The 24,173-nt window shown below is 34.4% G+C and overlaps 1 protein-coding gene across 5 annotated transcripts; it reads left to right on the top strand.

Annotated features, from left to right (window-relative positions):
* Nucleotides 1–4,188: 4,188 nt before the first annotated feature.
* Nucleotides 4,189–15,289, top strand: LOC131154533 (ATP-dependent DNA helicase Q-like 1). Of its 5 annotated transcripts, none has more exons than XR_009136507.1 (12): nucleotides 4,189–4,493; nucleotides 8,361–8,758; nucleotides 9,097–9,357; nucleotides 11,312–11,480; nucleotides 11,766–11,857; nucleotides 11,982–12,025; nucleotides 12,116–12,230; nucleotides 12,306–12,659; nucleotides 13,382–13,606; nucleotides 13,742–13,940; nucleotides 14,805–14,880; nucleotides 15,044–15,289. XR_009136507.1 is itself a non-coding variant. In XM_058107358.1 (10 exons), exons 1-10 carry the CDS (start codon nucleotides 4,379–4,381, stop codon nucleotides 13,847–13,849), a joined length of 1,881 nt encoding a protein of 626 aa, XP_057963341.1. In that variant the 5' UTR covers nucleotides 4,240–4,378; the 3' UTR covers nucleotides 13,850–15,289. The 5 variants fall into 5 exon arrangements, 1 of the variants encoding a protein (XP_057963341.1); XR_009136506.1 differs by having other exon boundaries at nucleotides 4,240–4,493; nucleotides 14,744–14,880; XR_009136504.1 differs by having other exon boundaries at nucleotides 4,240–4,493; nucleotides 14,744–14,839.
* The last annotated feature ends 8,884 nt before the right edge of the window (nucleotides 15,290–24,173 follow it).

Below are 24,173 nucleotides of genomic sequence, written 5' to 3' on the forward strand. Positions count from 1 at the left end.
ACTCACAAAGCAGTGGGTAAATAAAATGGTGATATCTAGAAGATAAGTGTAGCATTTCTGGTCTTATGAATTAGCTAAACAAATGAGTAGGTCATGAGTTAGATGACTTGATTATCATCGTGGTAAATTATTTTAAATAGACCATTATTAATTATTCATGAACGACTTGACTGATTTGCAATCTTGGATTCGGACGCGTTTATTTGGAAAAAGAATTTCTTAAGACGGAATAACTTAAATTAGTCTAGATCTGTAGAGAACTATTAGGGTCCAGACATGCATGATGACCTATTTGGGACTCAACCCTATTGGTTGCATGGCAAAATCCCTAATCACAGTTCGATTAAGTTGTTAAATTGAAAATTTGACTCAAACAAATAACTACGAGTTGAAAACTATCTAAGATTCAACGATTTATTTTATTATCTAAAACCAAAACTCCCTCGCATAACTTTTTGAAAAGACCTTTTTAAAAAGGAGTTAATGAAAAGAAACATTTTAATATTACTTTAAAAATGTTGTTAGAAAGAAAAAGTTAACTTTGGATATCTCGTAAAAAAGTTGTAAGGTATCTAAAAGTATTTATAATCACTAAAATAAAATACTTATTTTTAGAAAATCTAATTAATATATTGATAGTCTTGTAATAATTGAAAAAAATTAAGGATAACAATGCAATTGAATAATTTATTAGAAAAAAGTTAGATTTTAGCTTTTAAAACATTCAAATCTGTAACTTTAAAAGCTCGTTAAAAAAAATTAAAAGTTAACTTTTAAAAGTTAAAAAAACTATTTACCAAACACGTCATATCCAACTTTTACTTTTAAAAGAAAGTCGGGTCAAACTCACTCTAACCTAATAATTATTATTTTCATTTCATCATCATTTACATGCATATAATCTCTTAAAGGTTCATTTCAATAAGTGATGAGCCTTATAAAGCTTATATATAAATAGCTTAACAACATTTATGTTTAAACCAAAAAAATAAAATTTCTATTTCTACCCGTCAAAAGAAAAAAAAAAAAAACCCACCCCTAATGCATGTAGATCTCAATCTTCTCTCTGAAGATTTGTCCTGAATCGAAATAAAATAAAATAAAAATTATTAAGTTAGGTTGTCTAATTATCATAACTAACATGAAATCTAGATTTGAAAATTGTTAGGACAAGGACAACTCAAAACCAACTCACACCTCTATCTCATTTCCTCGTTCGTCGCATCCAAAAAACATGCCTAACTATTATTAAAAATTCCTTTTTTGTTAAGGAGGATATTTTTGTCGCCACATAAATAAGCTATTAATGAATTATTTTGAAGGAAGAAAATTTTAAAAATTGGCCTGCTAACGAGGCCGTGAAAATAAATTGTTTGCAAAATTAGGTCCTCTCAATCAACCCCTTCTGTCTCTCTCTCTCTCTCTCTCTCTCAATTGCAACAAAAAATTTGAGAGAGAGAGGGAGAGAGGGATGAAGGACCAGTTGCCGCCTCGGTTGAATCGTGGCGGCAACCAGAAATACCAACTTGTGAATGGGGAGAAGTACGTGGTCCAGGAGGTCTCCATGCGCCAGGCTTACATCCCGGTGTCGACGCTGGCGGCACACCTCCCGCCGAGGGTGAGGAAGGTGCAGGGTGGTGGTGTCAAGAGAAGCTACGCGCTGGCGGTGCGGCGGCAGCGGCGGTGGTCGATCTTCAACGACCCGGAGATGAAGAGGAGGAAGAGGGTGGCGAAGTACAAGTTCTACGCGGTGGAGGGGAAGGTGAAGGAGTCCTTCAAGAAGGGGCTGCGGTGGATCAAGAGCACCTGCTCTAGAATTGTTCACAGAGGGCCGCAGAGAAACAAAGCTCTCTGGTGAGAGAGAGAGAGAGAGAGAGAGAGAGGAGAATTCAGGGCATGCATGCATGCACGTGCATGTAGAAGACGAAGGAGAATGATTGGTAGGTTTGATTATTGGCTTTCAGGCCGGAGACTGATCAAAAGGTTTAATTGTTAAATGTTTATGAGATGTATACATACTCCAATTTTTTTTTTTTAATTGTCCTCTACGTATGTTATTTTTTAATGATCTCTCAATTCTTGATTTTAATTATTACGGGTTTACTTGGGCAAGAATTTTTTGTTTTTTCCCAAAAAATCACAACATTAATTAGTGTTTACATTCATGACTCCTTAAAAATTTTAGGTATCTTGTTCAAGATTTCATTCTATGTGTTAAGCAAAACTCAATTCATTAAGAATAAGCTCATATATATTTTTTACTGGTTCGCTGTCAAGTATGTAATGAAATGAAAAAAAGAAAAGAAGTTAAATGCAGAGTTGTTACAGACCTTCTTGATGTTTTAAAATTTTCACAGAATGATTTTTTTAGTATTTGATTTTAGAATCATTTAATCGTACCACATCTTTTAGTCCGTACTACGCACGAAGTCGTCAAATATATATATATATATATATATATATATATATATTAATTGTTTGTTATTTTATATCTTTGGCCTTATAAGGAGGAATATAATTATTATTATTATTATTATTATTATTATTATTATTATTATTATTATTATTATTTTTTGGAATGTCATGGTTCTCGCTTTCTTCACTTTTATCTTAAAAGGAAGAAATAGTTTTATGTTCATAATACATATGCCAAACATTTGAAATCATATCAATATTCAGAGGGGCCGAATATTTAAAATCGTACCAATACAAGGGGTCACGGGCCGACAATTTCACACCTTTTGTAAAAGGACCGTATGGTGCTAACTAAAACACTCTTGTTTAACTAGTCAACCTATTGTTTGCCACAATTCATCAACGAAACACTTTCATTATCATTTAATCAAATATCAGCAAAAACAGTAAGCAATTATATATGAAAGTAGTGGCAAGCAAGCAGTAAATGTTGAAGTGAAACAACACAATTCATTAACAACAATTTCCAATAACATTGTGTGTCTAAGGAGGGAGGCAAGTAGATAATAAAACACGTTGACAATATCTAATAAGTTTTACAAGTTGATAAACATTCATCCTCCCCTAAAGAGCTTTCTATGCAATTCTCACTCCGACACTAGAAAACATCAAAGTGACCGAGAAATCATATTGCCTTACTTGGCATAAGGAGAAACTACTACTAGAAAATAAACCTACACTAGTATTTACATGATGGAAATTCATCCCAAACGCACGAGACAAGCAGTCATAGGCAAGCATAATGCCCTGAACAAGTTCGGCTCGTGACGAACATATAGTTAAAAGAATTTGAGTGCAAGAATAAGAAGAATGAACCAATTAAATGCGCGTTTAATGATAAAAGCTGTGTATGTGACCTTAAAATCTTATAGTCAAGGAAGTTTGTGAAAATAACTTTTAAGACCTTAAAAAATGTTTGTCTTTTTGATACACATTTGAAGAGATTATGTCTTACAAAAGCAAAAATCTCTTTATAAATCTAAAAACACAACATTGTAGAATATGATTTACCAGATTTATAATTATTGGATTAACTCATTTTTCTTATGCGTTAGATATTTTTAAGACAGGTAGTAGACTTTTCGAGCTTTGGATCTCTGGTTTGTCCCAACAACTCACATTTAGGTGCGGGATTCGCTTCTATGAGTGGTTGCGACACAAGGAAGGTCCCAAATTTGAAAGTTAAAGATTTTTCTTTCATCTTTTAAATGTTAAAAAAGTTAGCATCTAAAAATTTAATTAAATGATATTAATATTGTTTGTCATAAAATGATTTCAAATTAGAAATTTTAATAAAACAATTAGAGATAAAAACTAGGTTAAATTTACATAAAACATCACGACATCATTTAGTCATGTTGACAAGAAAATTAATTTAAATCAATAGAGTGAGCCATTTAAATTTCAATCGAGTCGGGAATTTTGAACTTGAAACTCGATTTATACTCGATTGATCTCAAAATTGTTGAACACAAACTGGAATTTGATTTAATTGCAAATTCTTAAATTTATGATCGACTTGAATAATTTTAATTTGATTATAAAATAATATTAAATTATATAATATATAAAAATAAAAAAATTTAAATATATGGGCAAATTATCTAAAATATATAACATCAAATATAAGACCAATTAATTCATTAAATTTATTAATAATATTATAAAATTACACTCGACTCGTTTGGATTCAATACTTTTTGAAAACTTCAACTCCGCTAAAACTCGACCCGAATTCAATCTATTCAAATCGGGTTACCGCTAACTTCCCAGCCCTAATCTTCGGCTCCTGGTTGTTCTCATGAGTTGAGGTTTTGAAAGATTAAGCGCGGGAGTTATCGTCATCTTCATTCATTCAGCTATTCGTCCATCGATCCATTTATTCAGCCACTGGTTCATCGCAATGGAGGGCTACGATCTGGAGTTGGAGAAGGCTCGTCTCCTGAGCTTGGCCCTCGACTTCGGATTCGACGAACACTCATCTAGGAAGTGCTTGGATCGTCTTCTCCAGCTCTACGGTAAATTCCCCATTTCGACTTACACTCTCGACAACCCAGAGGCTAAACCCTCCTTTTTCTGCCCCAGTTAGATTGACTCAATACCCCTTTGAGAAATTTGTTTATGTTCTCTCCCTCTCTCTCTATTGTGTTTTGTGTTGTTTTGGGGCGAATGCCATTGAAATGTGTTATTGAAGTGAAATGAGGAAGTGAGTGAGTCGCGATTTTGTGGCACGAGCTGTAATGAATGCTTTGCCCAGATTTGAAGTGTTGCAGTTACTTCGAATTCTAGAATTTTGAAACCCTGAAATTTTTCTCTTTTCAAATTTTGACAAGAAATGATCCAAATTGACTTGAATTTTTCCGTAAGTCCGGCGTTTCTTGAACATAATTTTGTCTCCGAATTTTGATTTAATTTTGACAACATTGCCTGGTACCTTTTTTTTTTCCCGGTTGTTATTATCTGTAATTGAGAAATTATTTGACTTTTTGCTCTAAACAGGACTCAGGAGTTTTCCTGTTCTTTCCCTTTTTTGAGTGGTTCGCCATTAAATTGCCTGAAGGGAAAATGCTCAATTGGGGTTCTAAGGCAGCTGTTTTTGTCCTCTTTGCTATGCTGCCTGTAAAAGCAGAAATCATTTAGTCTGGGATTTTTGTTTCTCAGAGGCTCTGAAAGAGGTTTTTGGATGTTTTCTTTGTTAGAAGAATGATTGGTCATTAGGATTTTGACTCCACTATTATCTGCAGGATCTCTTTTATGAATTATATAAAAAATTCTACAGAAAATAGGCTGTTATGTGCTAGATGGGGGATTTCTAGATAATCATTCTTTATAATGCCTAGATGCTTTTATTTTTGTGGTTTTTTCTTGTTGTTTAGCTCCTGGCTCCTTGCAGCCTTGTCTGTTTCCATTTTTTTGGTTAAATAAATTGCTACTCTCCATATAGATTTTTATAGGGTCTTCTTGGTACTCTAATTAGATTCCATGTCCCTAGCCAATGCATTGTTTGGTTAACTTTTTCCGGATTTGTAACGTTGCTTTAGAAGGAAAAAAACTACAGTAACCTTAGCTTCTTAAACCAAGAAGAGTAATTTCTAGAGCCTAAACAACATTGCCTTGGTTTTTCAAAAATGGTCGTTCGCATTTAACTTGGAGGTATATGCACAATTGCATTTGTTTATTTGATGATAATGATGCAATTTGGGTAGTCTTTTGATTTCATATTGACAAATAGGAATTTCCTATTTTTGTGTTCCCATGTGGTGATTCATGCCCAAAATAGGGCATTTATGCATGTGCATCTGTGTATGAATCAAAGTGTAGTCACTCAGCATTAGAATTTTCTAGAATGCAGGCAGAAGATATTTGCCTTTACATTTGAAGATTTAAGAGTTAAGAGTTTGGTGGTCATGTGATGGTTTGCATTCAAGTAATTCTTTGGCAGAATCAGTAGTTTCCTGTTCATATTTTATGTGGTGTTGTTGGCTATGAAGCATGGACATAGACATGGGAACACGAGTATGACACAACCCAAATATGGGGACGCAACAAATTTTAAAATTGTAGGGCATGGCATGGCAAGAACCCTATTATATTGACATAGTCATAAATAATGCACTATGTATGATGGTATAAACACAGAAATTCTTAAATCTTTATACGTCATTTTTAAAATACCCAAGTTCATTATAATATTAAATGTGTATTAAGGAAGCATGGAGAAGTGTTAGAGACTCAGTGGAGTGTCAGAATGTTGGTATCTACAGTCCAACATGTTTATTTTTTTATATCAAACAATTCTTTAAAAGGCTTGATTGAGGCTTGCCTCAAGACGACTCATGTCTAAAACACCTCGAGGCTCATTCAAAAATACCTAATTCCTAAAAGTTCAATGCATTACACATTGAAGCTTACACATTTGTGCACCAGGCACACCTTTTGTGGCTTTTCACTTGAGGCTTAGGCATTTTGAGTGTGTAAGTCAAAGTTAGAATTGGCCAGAAAATTTTAACTGCATGTATTTATGAAAGTAATTTCATTACATGATTGAATCTCTAAAACTCTTGAACCTCAACCTATGGACTTAAGTTAGTATTTTTAGTTGAATGGCCAACAAGAAGTTTACAAAACATGTGATTTTTAAAAAATATTTTATTTATGATTTTATTTTTCTTTATATTTACATATGTTTACATAGAAATAAATTCATAAAAGGCTATGCCTCATCTCTCAAGGGTTAAAATGCCTCCTTTACTCCTTCGCCTTTTAAAACATTGCTATCAAGAAATAGTCCAACATGTCAAAACTGACGTGTCTCCTCTATAGAAGGGTATGTGCTACATAGATTAATGGTCTCCATATTGTTGGGTCCTGATATTACTTGGCATCCAATATATGTCATATGCAAAACAATTGCAAAGTTAGACAAGAAACAAATGCTTTGACAATAAATTAACTTGATACACTGTCTCTCTCCAAAAGATCATTGATTTTTTATCAGTACCAAATGAGGTCATCTGTCACACTAATATGTTATCATGCTGCCTTAAATTGTAACAAATCAAGAGGGAATTCAATTGTTAGTGTCCGTATCAGAAGCATGCATAGCCACCACCCTCATTCTCAGCCTCGTCATCACCACAGGAATCAGACCATCACCCAACCCCTTACTTGTTCTCTTTCTCTTCATTAGTGTTAATATTCAATGGGTTCTTAGCATGGCCTTCATCATTGTCCTCTTTTTCTGAGGTTCCTCCGTACTGTAATTCTCTCTGTTATTGAGCTGGTGGTAGAATATGAAACAGAGAGTAATAGGGTCTCGGTTTATGACTTTGTTGGTAGGGAGAAGAATTGTTGTGATTGCCTTTTAGTGTTTGAGCTTCATGAAATTTTCATGACATCTTGTAATCAAAATTGTAGAATTTTCAATTTAACATATATTTTGTGTTTTTGGTTGGAAATATGTAATAGTGCAAAAGTAGGGAAAAATACAGAACATTGAGATTCATGGACTTTTCGTGAAATCTTGTAATCAAGATTCAATATTTACATATATTTTATGTTATTTTGGTTATAAAAAATGAATTAAGTGCCAAAGTAGGGATAAATATTGCACAACATCCAATCTTCTCAAATACTATTTTAACAAAATATAATTGTATATTTTTCTTTTTATTTTCTATACTGTGAGTAAGAAAAACAGAAAAGACAAAACCCCAACTTATGCGAGATGTTCAGTGGTTTACTGAAACCTATACTATCTAAAATGAATAAACAGAAAGTGTATCCTTTTTGGGTTTCTGGTCAGAGTGAAGGAAGATAGAAATAACAGTTTGAAACTTTTAACCTGTGTCAGAATGAAATTGCCTTTGATGTAGAATTGCAATCAACAGGTTTGAGGTTGGTTCCAGAGCTTGTTGAAGAGTTAGAATGTGAAAATTTATGAGTGATTTGACTATTTCTGATCATTTTAGAACTGTTGTGTTGAATTATTGTCCGCTACATTTTCGAACTAAGACATGTGGTAACCATGTCATAAATATATATATTTCACTGGTGAGATCCATTATATGATATTTCTGGCTTCACTGTGAGGTTTTTTTCTAAGTAGCCACAATTATTTTAAATTTCTTCTCCTTGGATTTATGGATGGATATCCATACTTGTGCCTTTTGTGCACTGCTATGTCAAGTCCTACAATAATTACATAATGTTTTTTCCTTTTCCTTTTTATTTTATTTTATTGTGGTTAGTGGTGTGGCCAAATTATGAATTGCAGTTTCTATGATGAATCAAGTTGGCTACTTGGCTGTCTAAATCCCACTTACCATTGTCAGTATCATGATAGTTATTATTATTTTTTTCCTTTTTCTATTTTTTTTTTGTAGGTGAAGATGGCCAAGATTTTATCAGTGTGGAGCACTGTGGTGATGATTTTCTTGCTGCACTGGCTGAATCTATGCAAAATAGTGAAGACTGGGAAGATTTACAAGCCATGGAAACTGAAGCTTGTGGAACACTGAATATCATGTTTGACAATGATGCTCTGAATAATTATGAAGCAGAAAATGATGGCAACACAGGAAGCTATATTCATGTCATAGAAGATTCACCAGAACCTCAAAAACATCAAAATTGGATGCAGTTGGATTCTTCTAGTGATAGTGAAGACATAGACTTCAGAATTGTAAACAAGAAGGATGCCAGATCCACCCCATCTTCTTGTCCAAGTAGAAGCACCCATGCCATTACTCGAAGTCTGAGTAAATATCCTTCAAAATCTGTAGTAAGAATTCTTATTGCAAGCATTTATAAAATTGTTGTTTGTGCATCTTCTTTGCATGAAGCTATTATGTCTTGTGCCTCTTACACCAGTCACGACCAAGTTTCATGCAGTTTTATTTTGGTAGCTTGAATAACATCTTAACATTAATCACTTGTAGAAATTTATCAAAATAGAAGGGATATTTAGTTCAGACTCATTTTAGGGCACTCATGTATGCATCTGTACTAGGATTTAGTCTTATGAATCTGAGCAGAAGATTTTTTAACTTTTCTTGGTTCTACTTCAAGCCTAATATGATATGTGATTATATGCACTAAAGATATTTGTTTTTAATGAAGGATTGTAAGAGCAGTGTTGTTCAACCTTCAGTTTCATCAATTCCTAATCAGAAGGCACACTCATGGACATCAGAAGATGCACATGGTACTCTCAGCTATGAAGATTTACAGGCCATGGATGATATTGAATTGGCCAATGTTGTCATTTTTGGTAACAAGACATTTAGACCATTGCAGCATCAGGCTTGTAAAGCATCCATGGCAAAACAAGATTGCTTTATTCTAATGCCAACAGGTGGTGGTAAAAGCCTCTGTTACCAGGTTATGCCTCTTTCCATTAAAGATGTATATATTGAGGATGCCTTAAGGATATATGAGCTTTATTAGAAGCATGTGTGATTGGATGGCCCATGATATGGAATCCACTTTTAAACTTGCTTGTTATCCATCTGATGTGATATGGAATCTACTTTTAAACTTGATTGTTATCTATCTAATGTTCTGCTAGCATGAGTACCAAGCAGACTTGGAAAACCTAAAACTCGTGTTTGATGCTGCAAGAATTTGATGTCAACATTTTCTTCTCAATGTAGTAAATTTCGATTAAAGTTAACAATATTTGCTGGAAAATTATTTCTCCATTTTACCTTCTTTTTTTTGAGTTTTGATAATACTTTTAGGACTAGAAGGTGGCAATCCCCTTTTCATGGTGTGCCATCATTTGGCAACTCAGCCAAGGCTTCTTTTTTTTTTTTTTTCAGCCAGAAAAACTGTGTTTAATGCTGAGCTTTACATGCTAAAGGGTTGTATGAAACTTGAAATGAATAGAAGTTTTCGTCGAACAGGGTTTATGAGGCCTTATATAATAAACATTCATACAATATTACATTATTGTACTAACACTATACAATGGACAATGAAGCCACTATCTTTCTTCAAAATTATGCAGTCTCAAGAAGCATGAAGGGAATTATTTTTAGGAATATGGTCCTTCGATCTGTGAATATGCAACTGTCTTGCTTGAAGCTGATTGGAACCAGCCAACAGCAAAAGCAAAATAAACGAATAGAAATAAATGAAAAAATGTTCTAATGCCATTTGGGGCTAGTGTGATGAAGTGATAAATAAAGAGGAATGCACAACACTAAATATAGTAGTTTTATGCCTCAGGCCTCTGCCTTACAAACTTGTCCTGGCTTGACCATCTGCCTTGTATTTGTGGGCTGCATATATTTGTAATATTTATAGGGTTTGGAGGTTTTTTTCATCTGTGTGAGGGTTAGGATTTGAGTGTTGTGGGATTGTGATATTCACCATACCTCTCTTGCCCATAGATGTAGCTTCAAAGACAAACCACATAAATACTGGTGTTTATTTTGTCACTTTTGTGTTATTTTTTTGTTCGGTTTGTTTATCTGCTTTGCAGTTGCATGTTTTTCGAGTTTGATTGTAATAGGTAGGATGATCAGAAATGTTATAAAAAATAACCTTTAATACGACTTAGAAACTTGAAATCAAAATTTACAGGTTTTATACGCTGTCGTTAGGCAATTAACATAAATAATTTGGCTCTAAAAGAAACATGTTTGTAGTGCTATACTAGTAGGTCATCAACTGATTGCATAAAAACTTCATAAACTTTTTTTGCATGATGAGTACAATTCCTTTCTATTCAGCTATAAATTTATCACTTTTACTGTACTCAATTTTAGGTTAGGTACCTTATGTACTTAGGGTGTGGGTTTTTTTTTTGACTTGTCTTTTTTCTTTTCTTTTCTTTTCTTTTTGGCTTGTGGGAAGGGGACACTTTTAGATTTCAATAACCATTAAGGTTCTTATTCTTGCATGTGTAAGTGATGCTGGAGGACGAATACAAAATTTAGTAGTTCTGCATTGAGGCTGATGCATGGTTTTTATTTGTCATTGGACATTTTTATTTCTCATTGGACATTTTAACTATAAATGTGTTGATGGTTGAGTTAAAACCTAACCTTTCGTAGTTGGCTAAAGATTTGTTGAGTTGTTCATAATCCAACTAAGATGGCCTAGTGAAACCTTGTAAAATAATGTGTTTAAGGCTTTTATTTTTGAGAATCAGTAATCAATGGACTTTCAAGGTTGGCACTGGGAATGATTATTGGCTTTATGTAAGAAGTCAAATGCTTGGAGCTATCAATTTTTTTATTTTTTGTTTTCTTTCATTTGTTTTTTTTATTATTTTGTTGTTATAACTTGCTTATTAAAAAAACTGCTTCATGCATCGTGCTTTATACAGCTTCCAGCAACTCTGCAACCAGGTGTGACAGTTGTTGTATCCCCTCTGCTTTCGCTCATTCAGGATCAGATAATCACATTGAACCTTAAATTTGGAATTCCAGCGACCTTTCTAAATTCTCAACAAACTGCTTCTCAAGCAACTGCTGTTCTCCAAGAGCTAAGGCAAGGTCTATTCTGTATATTTGGAGATGTTTTCATTATTTTCGGTTTCTCGACAAGAGTTTCTGCTTGGCAACAGATTTATAAGAACTTATTTTACATTTGTTTATTTGGGGGTTGTTTATTTATTTGTATAGGTTTGGCTTTTGGATTATTATTTGTTCTGTTTTCCTACGAATTGTCGAGATAGTTGTCTTTTATGCCTCAAAAGAAATATTAAATCTCCATTTCAACTTATTTCACTACCTTATTGGTTCACCAATTGATATTTTTTATACTTGTTTGTAGGAGAGAGAAACCATCATGCAAACTGTTGTATGTAACTCCTGAAAGAATTGGTGGAAGCCTATCATTTCTGGATGTCTTAAAGTGCTTGCATTGGAAGGTGAAAATTTGAAGTTATTAACTGATCATAATGAAAATTACTTTTACTGTGACAAGGTTTTGAAATTTTCATTCTCAGTAGTAATTAGTGCTGATTAAGAGAAGGTTAATTTCGTAAATCACAGGGACAACTAGCTGGTTTTGTGGTGGATGAAGCACACTGTGTGAGGTACATCTTCTCCTTAGTATATGTCATACCATTTCTAGTCAGAAAATTCCACTATGATTTGTTTTGAATTAATGTGTTTATGCTTTCCAGCCAATGGGGACATGACTTTCGTCCAGATTATAGGGGATTGGGATGCCTCAAGCAGAATTTCCCAGATGTCCCAGTGATGGCATTGACTGCGACAGCAACCCAGTCAGTTCGCCAGGTAGTAAGATTTGCAATTCTTTTCAGTTATGGTGTAACCAATGGTGTCAGCAGCATCTGAGTAGATCTTCTGCAGGACATATTAAATGCTTTAAGAATTCCCCATGCTCTCGTGCTTGAAGCAAGCTTTGATAGGCCAAATTTAAAGTATGAAGTGATCAGTAAGACGAGGGAGCCTTTGAAGCAGCTTGGACAATTAATAGATGATCGGTTCAAGAATTCTTGTGGGATCGTATACTGCCTTTCTAAAAGTGAATGTGTGGAGGTTTCAAAATTTTTAAATGAGAAATGTAAGATCAAGACAGTTTATTACCATGCTGGTTTACCAGCTCGCCAAAGAGTTGTGGTTCAAAAGAAATGGTATTCTGGAGAGGTCCATGTCGTGTGTGCCACTATTGCTTTTGGGATGGGCATAGACAAACCAGATGTTGTGAGTTCAGATAACTTCTGCAGTTTCCTTAATGATGCTTGTTTCTACATTGTCATTATAATGATGTGTTATCTAATGATTGATGAGATAACAAGCTTATGGTCACAACTGCAGGCAAATTGTTAGATACCAACAGCAGGCAAATTGTTAGTTACCATGTTAATTACAAAATTTGCTATCATATAACAATGTCTTTGAGAGAATGGAGATCAGGATTTGGATTTGAAAATTTTGAACAAAATGCAGTCTAATATTATTTGGAGTTGCATCCAATTCACATGAATCCAAATCCAAGCTCAAAAAATAGAATCCTAATCACGACCTAAGTCAAACTGGCCATTCCAGTGCTTGAAATGTTCATCATTTTTGTAGAATATTTTATTCTTGAAAAATGTTAGTTTTACGTATTTACATTGAAATAAAATTGTAGTGTGTTTACACAGTAATAGTATAACTCACTTATATATGTTTCTTACAGACAAAATTACATATAAGTTGTTGATTACTTATGCAATGGGATAAGGATGTTGAGAGGATGGTGATTTATCAAATCCTTATTCACAGAAACAGGATGTCTTTGTTCCATTTTTATCCATAGGGCCCTGCATTAGATATTTTTTGTGCTCAATGTTTGCAACTGTAGTTATCGTCTTTCTTTTTCTTTTCCAATTGCCCCTTTTTCTGGGAGTTAGAAAAGAATTATCCTTTCATATTGTGTTCAGCGTTTTGTTATCCACAACACATTGTCCAAGTCAATTGAAAGCTATTATCAAGAATCTGGAAGGGCAGGAAGAGATAATCTTCCAGCGGTATGCATTGCTCTATATCTGAAGAAGGATTTCAGCCGGGTTGTATGTATGTTGCGGAATGGGCAGGGATGTAAAAGCGAGAGTTTTAAAACAGCCATGAATCAAGCTCGGAAAATGCAACAGTATTGTGAACTCAAGGTAATTTGATTCCCGTCCACTGGTTGGCTGTTCTCAGATTTACTATAAAAGAGAAATTCTGGCCGTCCTATTGCAGAACCAACTCCTGTCCAGTGTATTCTTGCATGATTGTCCAATTTTCTGCAAATTCTTCAGGCTAAATGTCGGAGACAGACCTTACTTGAACACTTTGGAGAGTCCTTTGATCAAAAAGCTTGCAAACATGGTTCTAATCCCTGTGATAACTGTCTCAAGCCTACCTAATGTAGGCTCTTACAGAACAGTTTAAAATGGGCAAAAGCGGTCCTTCGTCACTATCTCATGAGAAATGCATTTGTATTCACTTGCAACTGAGGTATGTTGGAAAATTCATTATTGTAGTGATTGAGAAAGCAAATTTGCAACTATGAACTTGACATTGGGTGAATTTGGGCATAATTCCATACAATCTTATATGAAATTTTGTCCAAATTCAGTGTCTCAATTTCACCAAGTACAATCTATGGGAATTTCCTTGTCTCGTCTTAATAGGTTTAAATGCTTAATTTTTCCAATCCTATAACATCCCAAGTAAGTGGTGGCATTTTTAGCTTGCATGCTGTTGGTTTTATTTCAAAAGGGTAAGAAGATAAAATGATAGGTCACCTATTTCTTCTTCTTTCACCTTCCAAAGCAGAGCCTTCAACGGAGGAATGCTCTAGCTTGGGCCATGGAGAAAAACTGTCATGCAGTTCTCATTGCACAGCATCTAGCCTTTTTTCTGCATGTTGGACCTGCATGGACCCACATTCTGGTGCAAGTGGATCCTGCTTGCAGGAAAAATGCTGACACAGTAGAATGGGATTGGTGTGTTATAAATCCCATGTGGTTTTCTTTTTACTGATATTTTATGAAAAAACTTAAGCTTAACCAAAGCTTAAGGTTAAACTTAAGCTGATCTCATCATGTTGGAGTCCTTCAAGTCTGCTCAATAACCTAGAAAAAAAAAGGCTTGTTTTTTACAGATAGTTACATATGGATATACACAATACCTATTTTGGATATATATCTAGTTCATACAGAGTTATAGTGTTTATTTTTTCATTGCTGTTTTAATTTGTTTGGAATTGGACTCATCATGTGCAGCCAAATAATTATGCTTTGTTGGTTTTGTTTTAGGCCTCAACAAGTTGCTGAAGCTGGCCTTTTGTTTTGAACATTTGTGTTCTTGCTTGTGCAGTTAGGGCATGAATTTCACAAATTGATGAAATAGTGGTGAGTCATAAAGTAGAGATTGATGAATGACATGATGAAAGGTGACTCATTATAAACCTTGTAATTTTGTTAGAAATTTAAAAAAGAAAAAAGCATCAATCCATCACAGGATGAGTTCATGGTTTCAATCCCTTCTCCTCCTCCTCCTCCTCTCTCTCTCTCTGAAATTGCATCTGAAACCCCTCTTGCTTTGATTCTCTGCAGCTGGTTTTCATGGCAGGCGTGACTTTCAGCTACCTTTCTCTGTACAGTTTGTAGATTATAAAAGTGCCTTTAGAATTGCCTTTCACAAAAGCTTTTTTCTACATTATTGTATGACTTTTTATGTATTTTTTCTTTCATACAGTTGTACAATACTTGTTTAAACCAGGCTTCCCTTTTTTATCTTTCTTTCCTTGTTAATCACACTTTTCTTTTCAAACCCAAAAGAAAAATTCAATCATTGTTCTCGTGAATTTGGCTTGACTTTTGCCCTGTAATTGTGGAGATGTCATCACATTTGTCTTGACAGGTGGCACGTGGGGTTGATCGGGTACAGTATGTCTTCTTCTACTTCTTCGGATGTCACTGGGTTCCCAATAATTATGGACAATTGGTACAAAACAATCCATATGAAAAACGTTCTATGAATTTGCAATAGGTCGATCTCAATGATGAATATAAAAATGAGCATTACTTCATCTGTAGTTGTTTTTATTTTGAGATTTTCGCATGCAGTTATCTTTGAATCCTGGGCTTACAATAATTACATGATAAGCACAAAACAAACCAAACACAACCTACGAATTTGTAATAGGTTGAATTCGAGGAAGAGCATTACTTCATTTGTAGTTTTAGTTCCAGGTTTTCGTGTTTTATAATCATTTCGAGTTCTAAAATGATAATGCTTGCTTTTAAGATTCATTTTTGTATGTTTTTGTCCATAGCTATCTTTTGACACGTATGTGTCGAGGAGATCCAACGGCGTCGACAACGCCTCGTCATGGGCAAGTGGATCCTCTCCATAACTAGGGGCTATTAAACAGCCATGTGTCCATATTTGACAGCTTTGCACCCAACACAAAAACAAAAAGCACGAAACTTTTTTTCCCCTTAAACAAATGGTGGATTCTTGATAAACCCGGATCTAAGTAGATCTACAAAACTATACAATTTAGGGTTTATAATACCTTGACAAAGCACATGCAAATATTTTAGGGTTTATTGTTTTTTTGGGGTGGGGAGGGTTGTGATTGACTTTATTATGTCATACTATAGAGAAAAACAAGGTTGTTAAAGTCCAAGGGAGCATCTCAAGGAGGTGGTAGTCCAATAATGTAGTCACGTGAACCACATATGTATTAGTTTTCTAACATTTGTATAGTTTCTTTAGAAAAGTGTTTTGTTATTATTTCAAAATTTTCTAACATAAATATGAAATTTTAAAATAATGGAATATTTTTTATTTTAAAATTTAGAAATAAATGAAAATATTAATTTTCTTTAGCCAACCAAAATAGCTTAGACGATGGCTTTCTAAATTTCTTTTAAAAAGTAAAAACTAAGGGTACGTTTGATTTGCACAATGCCTCGGGAATAGATTAGTTTTAATTAGTTACAATTAGTTATACAAGAAATCATATTGTTACTATAAAACAAATAACAGTGTAAAACTTTTTATGAGTTCAATGAATAGTTATTTCGTCGAACCAAACGGACTGTAAGTTTGAAATATGGTGTGTACTTGAATTATTTTTAAAAAGAAAAATACATTTTGTAGTGGCATAAATCAGTTTTTTTTTTTGAAATCTTTTTTTCAATTTTCTTACATTGAATTCATGCATTATTTACCAATAAATAAATGACTTCATGAATTTTGTGACTTCAATAAATAGTTGGAATGTGAAGATAATTATTATTGTATTTCTTTGAATCTAATCACTATTACATGACATTTATGGAGTTCACAAGTTAGGTGCTTCCCTCCCAAGTCAAATGATCAAAATTTGGTTGTTGCCATCTGCCAGCCTTTTCAAAATAATAATAATAATAATAAGTTTATATAATTATTTTTAATTTTAAAATTTATGTCATATAAATATTCATTGACTTTCTGTTCAAGATAAAATAAATAACTCTGAGTCTTCACTCAAACACTATTTTAAAATCGGGTAAGTCATTTTTGTTTGTCAATGTTAAAAATTGATAGAGACAAATCTTTGCATTGAATGATGCCTTATTGTACGCAATTTTTTAGTTTGTTTCTCTATTTTCTAGGAAAATTCATGTTATTATATAAATATTCATTAGCATTTCTTTCAAAAGAAATTATAAACGACTTAAAAATTATCTGTCATTGTATCAATTGTTGAACCAATATGGTATATTTGGAATTCGTAAGTGTTGCATGTGTCAATATTCAAAAATTGATAAAGATAAATTTTTTATAGTGTGATTTATACGCAATCCATATTTTATAAATTTATTTCATACTTTTTTTTTTAATGAAAATTCATGTCATCATATAAATATTCATTGTCTCTCTTCAAACAAATGCATTTAAAATCTTATGAATCGTTAAATTGGTAGATCGATCCTATTTAACCACCAATTCTTCATCAACTTCATATTTATATTTTATATATTATTATCTTAAATACTTCTATGAAATGAATAAATATATGATAGTAAAATACACATAAAAATATTCTTTTTTTTTTTTAAAAAAAATACTGGTAAAATAATTTTACTAATTTAACTAGCTCAAAGAATGAACATATTCATGATAAGTTAGGTGTAACTCCTGTAAAAGATAAGATAAGGGAGGGACAACTCAGATGGTATGGACACTTGCAACGTATACCATATAGTGTGTCAGTGAGGAAGAGTGAGTTAGTTACTGTGGGGAGCAGTAGAAGGGATAGGGGTAGACCTAAAATAACTTGGAAGGAGATAGTGAGTAAAAATTTAATATCCCTGAATTTATCAAAAGAAATGATTCATGATCGCATAAATTGGCGAAAAAAGTTTCATATAGCCAATCCTACTTAATAAAACTTAAAACTTGGTTTTGTTGTTGTTTGTTATTGTAGTTGGTCTATTCTTAATTTAGATGCATTTAATATGATTTTAAAAACATTATTTAAGTGGTACACCCTAAAAGATATTTTCATTAATTGAAATTGAATTTATGTGAAAACAAGTTAAGAGAGCTAGTCTCTTGAGATATTTACTTAATCTTTATACTCTGAAATTATAAAAATAATTGAAGTCTTCATATACTAATCTAAGTTGATGAATTTTAATTATTTAATTTATGAACTCTCTTTCTTGCAAAAATAAATTTATAAATAAAGATTAGTTGTTAACAGACTTAATTAATTCCTAGCATTTAAAAATAATGCCCTATTTTTAAAATCTAATTTTTAAAGTTGTATCGCGCCTTCTAAATGTAAATTACATAAAAATTTAACATTATTTTTGACCTTTTATTGTTTTACTGTTTATTCTTTTTGTGATTTTATGTAACTATTGACAATTATTGAGTCAGTCCTGGCAATAATTTTACTTATTTTTTTATAAATTTTTTTAAAAACAATAATATTATTAAATTATAGTACCATTCAAAAAAAATAATTTGGTTTAATTACCAAAAAAGTGTTTGTTTTGTTCCCCTTTTTTTTTTTTTTATAAAAATTATATTTATTAAATAATATATTATAATTTAAATTATATTACATTGAATTTAAGGATATAAAATACTCTCATTAAAGATTAACTAGAGTGGAAAAATTATTAAGTTGGAATGAGAGAAATAGCATTCATCTCATTAACTGAAAAATCAATTCAAAACTAAGAAAAATTTTGTAGTGGCAACCATTTGTAAACTTATATATCGAACAAAATTAAGCACAGATAAATTTTGTAATTGTGGTTTTCATGTTTAATTCAATGAGACCCAAAGTTGTCAAACAACTATAATTGCATTATAAAGCTTCAAATTTCTATATGTATTAGCACACTAATAAGAAGTGGTTTAATTAATTAATTTATTTATTTTTGCTTTTTGAGATTGAGAAGTCATATCTTTCAATAAAAAGAAAGGGAATTAAAGTCTATTTCTTAACTTCTAGTCATTCAAATAAGAAACCACTCACAATTAAAAAACATCTGAACTCCTTAAGTGACTCGTTTGCCGTAATTAATGCGAGTGATAACTCTTAAATGATTGTAGCATAAGAGCTAGTAGCTTCATTAGAGACCACAATGAAACCAAATGGGAGGCTTTGTGAGGTTTATTGGTGATAGGTTTGAGTTACGAGACAAAGAGCGCTAAGAGACAACTTTTCACCATAACTGAACTCTTGAATAAACCAACTTATATCCAAATGAATACTTAATTAGGTGCTAAATGTAGTCAAATTAATCTTAATCCCATATGCTCAAGTATGACATGATTATTGCTAATTGCAAGTCACTTATGAAAAAAAAATTGGAGAATGAAATTGGAAAACGTGTAAAGAAAAACGAATAGATATGTTGACTTTTAGATTCACTTATGTAATAATCTTGATTTACATTTGAATTATTGAATCATCACCTTGTAAAAATAGATGGTCTCCACCAATTTATAATTGTAACATCCTTTTGGGGGTGAAAAGTCAAATTTGTAGAAGAAAAATTAATATGTAGCATAGGACAGGAAAAAAGAGAGAAAAACAGGAAAGAGAAGCAGGACAGATAGAAAATAAAGATATACACTACATAACATAAAAACCATAGAGTAATTTGACATATGCAATTTCTAGAGGCAACAAAAAGAGCCCATCTCCTACAAAAATTGTTGATTCGAATGTGCAGCGGAAACACACACAACTCGAATCCGGGACAAGTAATGCAAGCTTTCAACAATGAATATATGGAACAAACAATCATAATAAGAATAAAGGAAAGTAATAAAATCAATGACGTACAAAAGAAATTACGTGGTTCGGCAATGTGACTATGTTCATGGGAGCAGGCGACTGATTTTTACTATCAAATTCATCAAGCTTGTCTAGTTTGTCAAGCTTACATCAAGGGTTACAAATATAGTTTATGTAGAGACCTGGAAAATAGAAATAATAAGAAAAACATTAAAAGAGGAGAATTGGTTTGGGTGTAGACCAAATTGTCGATGGTTTGGAGGAAGCGCAAAAAATCGTCGACGGTTTTGAGTTACCGCAACCAGGTAAGGGTGAAACAGTGAAAAAGCGAAACCATCGACGATTTTGTCCGGGTACAACTAGCTATATATAACATTGTAAGTCATTTTTTTATGGGCTTTTCGAGAATCAAGTAAGGGGATAAACGAAGTTAGTATTTTATGAAAAATAAGTATATTATTATAGCATTTGATTTCAGGAAATAAATATATTTATATATGATTTATATTTAGGAAAATACTGTTGAAAATGATGGTATGTTAAATATGCGAAAACCCTATTAGTGTGGCATGAGTAGAAATTATTATGAAATGCTGTTTTCTGGGAATGTGTTAGTGATATGGATTTTATAACGGAAAACCGGCGTACAGGCCGAGATTTTTATATTTGTTTGCCGGCGTACGGGTTGAGCTATTTGTATGATTTATCGGCGTACGAGCCGAGCTATGGATATGATTTGCTAGCGTACGGGCTATGCTACGGAAATGATTTGCAGGCGTATGAGTCGAGCTATGGAAACGATTTGCCAGTGTACAGGCTGTGCTATGATATGATTTGCCGTCGTACGGGTCGAACTATGGTAAAATGTGAAATATCGGCGTATTGGGCTGATGATTTTCTTGATATATGTATATATGAAAAATGATATGATTGATTTGATAATTAATGATATGAAATATCCATGTATCACAGTTTCAGTATATGTTATATGATATCATAATCGGGTTTAGGCTAGTACTTGCACGGTACCGTTGCTATGTGTCCATGGTCATCATGATCATGATATTTGTGTTAACGCCACTGTACGGAGTGGTATGAGATTGGATGGTCGATGTGATTTTTAAGAAGTGTGTGAGCGCCTCTGGAGTACGGATCAAGTCTGGCAGACCCATCAGACTTACAAACTGTACTTTTGACTTGGCAGTGGTCGACCAACCATTGTCAGGTCTCGCCTTCGAGCCACACAACCCAGTCATGTGGGGGTAATACATGACAATAGCCAGCTAACCTACCAGGAATGTTTTTGTATTATATTTTATGAGATGAAATATGATTATGAAATTGCAGTATGTTCTGCCATGTTATGATGATATATATGTTTTCCCAAATATGACATGACATTTTGCTAAATATGTTTCTATATGATATATGTATAACATGGAATACTCATGTTACCATACACTAGTATTAGTTTATTTCCCTTACTGAGAGGTGTCTCACCCCAAAAATTTATAAACTTTTCAGGAGCCCCTGATAGGAGAGCGGGAAAAGCCCCACTGATCTAGTGTTGTTGATCTGCCCTCTTTAAAGGATAAGTTTTAGTAAGGATAGTTGGATTTTGTGGGAAATGACCCTAGATCTTGTTTTTAGGATGTGTATACTGAAATACAGTGGATATAGTGACTTTGGTATTTATGGTATTATGATGGATGTTTTCGTATTTATGATATTGTGATTGTATGGTATTATGATGGATATAGTGACTATTGTCGGGTTGTGTTCCTAGAAGGTAGAACTGGGGATTAGGACTAAGTTGAGAATGTTAAGATAAGTTGTAAGGTTAGGTGGTAAGTTATAAGGATAGAATTTCTAAGTTGTGTTTGTTGTTTTCAGGATGGATCCAGGAGGAAGTAGTGCCCATGCTAGTGGCAGTGATGGAGTAGGGCCTTCAGGTGCAGCTAGGACCGACTCTGACGCAGTATTACGTAGCGTGGCTCAACAGGTTATGGCTAAGATAGCTAGGAGCTCGAGGGAGCAAAGTGGTCCATCAGTTGGCCATGGGTGCACTATCTAAAAGTTTACGAAAATGAATCCTACAGCGTTCTCAGGTGGAGTTGATCCTGCAGCCGCTGAGAACTGGATGCAGGAGACCGAGAAAGTCTTAACTGTCTTACAGTGTACTGAGGAACAGAGGGTCCTCTTTGCCACGTATAGACTGACAGGAGAGGCTGAGAGGTGGTGGACTGCGGTGAGACTACTAGAGCAGCAGAGGGTGACTCCGATAGCCATAACATGGGACCTGTTTAAGGAGTTGTTCTACGATAGATATTTTCCAACTACCGTCAGGGAGGCTAAAGTAGAAGAGTTCCCGAGTCTGAAACAGGGACAGCTATCTGTCCAGCAATATGTGGCGCGTTTCATTGAGCTCTCTCGTTTCTCCCCGTATATTGTTCCTGATGAAGTGAAGAAGGCGAGGCAGTTTGAGAGAGGCTTGAGGCGGAGTATATTCAAACAGGTGGTAGTGCTGCGGATCCAGGACTTTGCTGAGTTAGTCGACAGGGCAACCTTGGCAGAGATTGGTAAGTGTCTCAATGTAAAGGAGCAGGGACAGAGGAAGAGATATGCATCTACGGGCTACCAGCAGGGTCTTATACAGAATTAGTGGAGGAGAAGTAATCATGGCAGAGGGCGAAGGTAGGAGACGGGAGGACGCGAGGTGCAGGCAGGGCAGGGTCCTCTAGTCTATCAGACTTATGGTAGGAGGCACTGGGGAAAGTGTCGAGCTGGTGGCGTGATCTGCTATCGCTGCGATAGATCGGGGCATATGGTGCGAGACTGCCCTACCCCACTAGATGCAGTTCTAACTCCTAGACCATATTGGGGAGGTTATCAGGCGCCACATAGGGGCCAGCAGAGGAATATGATTTTAGTTAGGGTGTTTACTCTGACGCTGGGTGAGGCTGAGACGGAAGGTGACGTGATGACAGGTATGGTTATTATACTTTCTTTTAAAGTTATTGCATTGTTTGATTCAAGAGCTACACAGTCATTTGTTTCTTCTGGGTGTGTTAAACTATATGGGGCAGAAACATAGTTGTTGAATACCGAATTGTTAGTGTCTACACCGACTAGATCTGTAGTGAGATGTAGTAAAGTACTCCGGGGTTGTTCAGTGATGTTCAAAGGGAAATCCTGTCTGCTCACCTGATAATGTTAGATATGTATACATTTGATGTTATATTTGGCATGGATTGACTAGCAGCTAATTTTGCCAGCATAGATTGCCGAGCACGAGAAGTGATATTCAGACCTCCGGTGAAAGCGGAATTCAGGTTTGTAGGATCACAGGTGCAATCCCCGCCTCAACTAGTTTCAGCTATTTAGGCCAGAAGACTACTGTTGAGTGGTTTTCATGGGTTTGTGGCAGTAGTGAAGGAGACGTCAGAGAATGAATTGAAACTTGCTAGCACGCCTGTAGTAAAGAAATTTACAGATGTTTTCCCAGATGAGTTACCAAGCTTGCCACCCGATCGTGAGGTAGATTTCCCTATTGATATATTTCCAGGTACAGCACCGATTTCTAAAGTACCTTACCGGATGACGCCAGCACATTGGAAGAATTGAAGGATTAGTTGCAAGATCTGCTTGATAATGGCTTCATACGACCCAGTGTATCTCCCTGGGGAGGTCCAGTTTTATTTGTGAAGAAGAAAGACGGGACTATGAGGATGTGTATAGACTATAGGGAGATTAATAAAGTGACAATCAAGAAAAAATATCCTCTACCCTGTATCGACGATTTGTTTGACCAGCTCTAGGGTACACGGGTGTATTCGAAGATTAACCTCAAATCTGACTACCATCAAGTAAAAGTGAAAGCAAGTAGAAGCCGTCTCGAAGACGGCCTTTAGGACCAGGTACGGGTATTACGAGTTTCTTGTTATGCCGTTTGGTTTAACAAATGCTCCTGCGGTATTTATAGACTTGATGAATAGAGTCTTCCACAAATACCTAGACCAGTTTGTTATTGTTTTTATTGATGATGTACTAGTCTATTCGAGGAGCTATGAGGAGCATGAGATGCACTTGAGGCAGGTTTTGCAGATCCTTTGGGAAAAGAAGTTGTGCGCCAATTTCAGTAAATGTGAATTCTGGCTTGAGAAGATCGTGTTCTTGGGGCATGTTGTATCTGGAGATGGTATTTATGTGGATCCTAGTAAGGTTGAGGCCATAGTGAATTGGGCTATACCGAGGAATGTCTAGGAGATCAAGAGTTTCTTGGGGCTAGCTGGGTATTACCGTCGTTTTGTAGAGGGATTCTCGACTTTATCAAGGCCTTTGACACAACTGACTAGGAAGAATGCCATATTTGAGTGGGACGACAGCTGTGAGTAGAGTTTTCAGGAATTGAAGTAGAGGCTAGTCACAAC

Source organism: Malania oleifera, chromosome 4, assembly GCF_029873635.1.
Source record: "Malania oleifera isolate guangnan ecotype guangnan chromosome 4, ASM2987363v1, whole genome shotgun sequence".
NCBI classification, from domain to species: Eukaryota; Viridiplantae; Streptophyta; class Magnoliopsida; order Santalales; family Ximeniaceae; genus Malania; species Malania oleifera.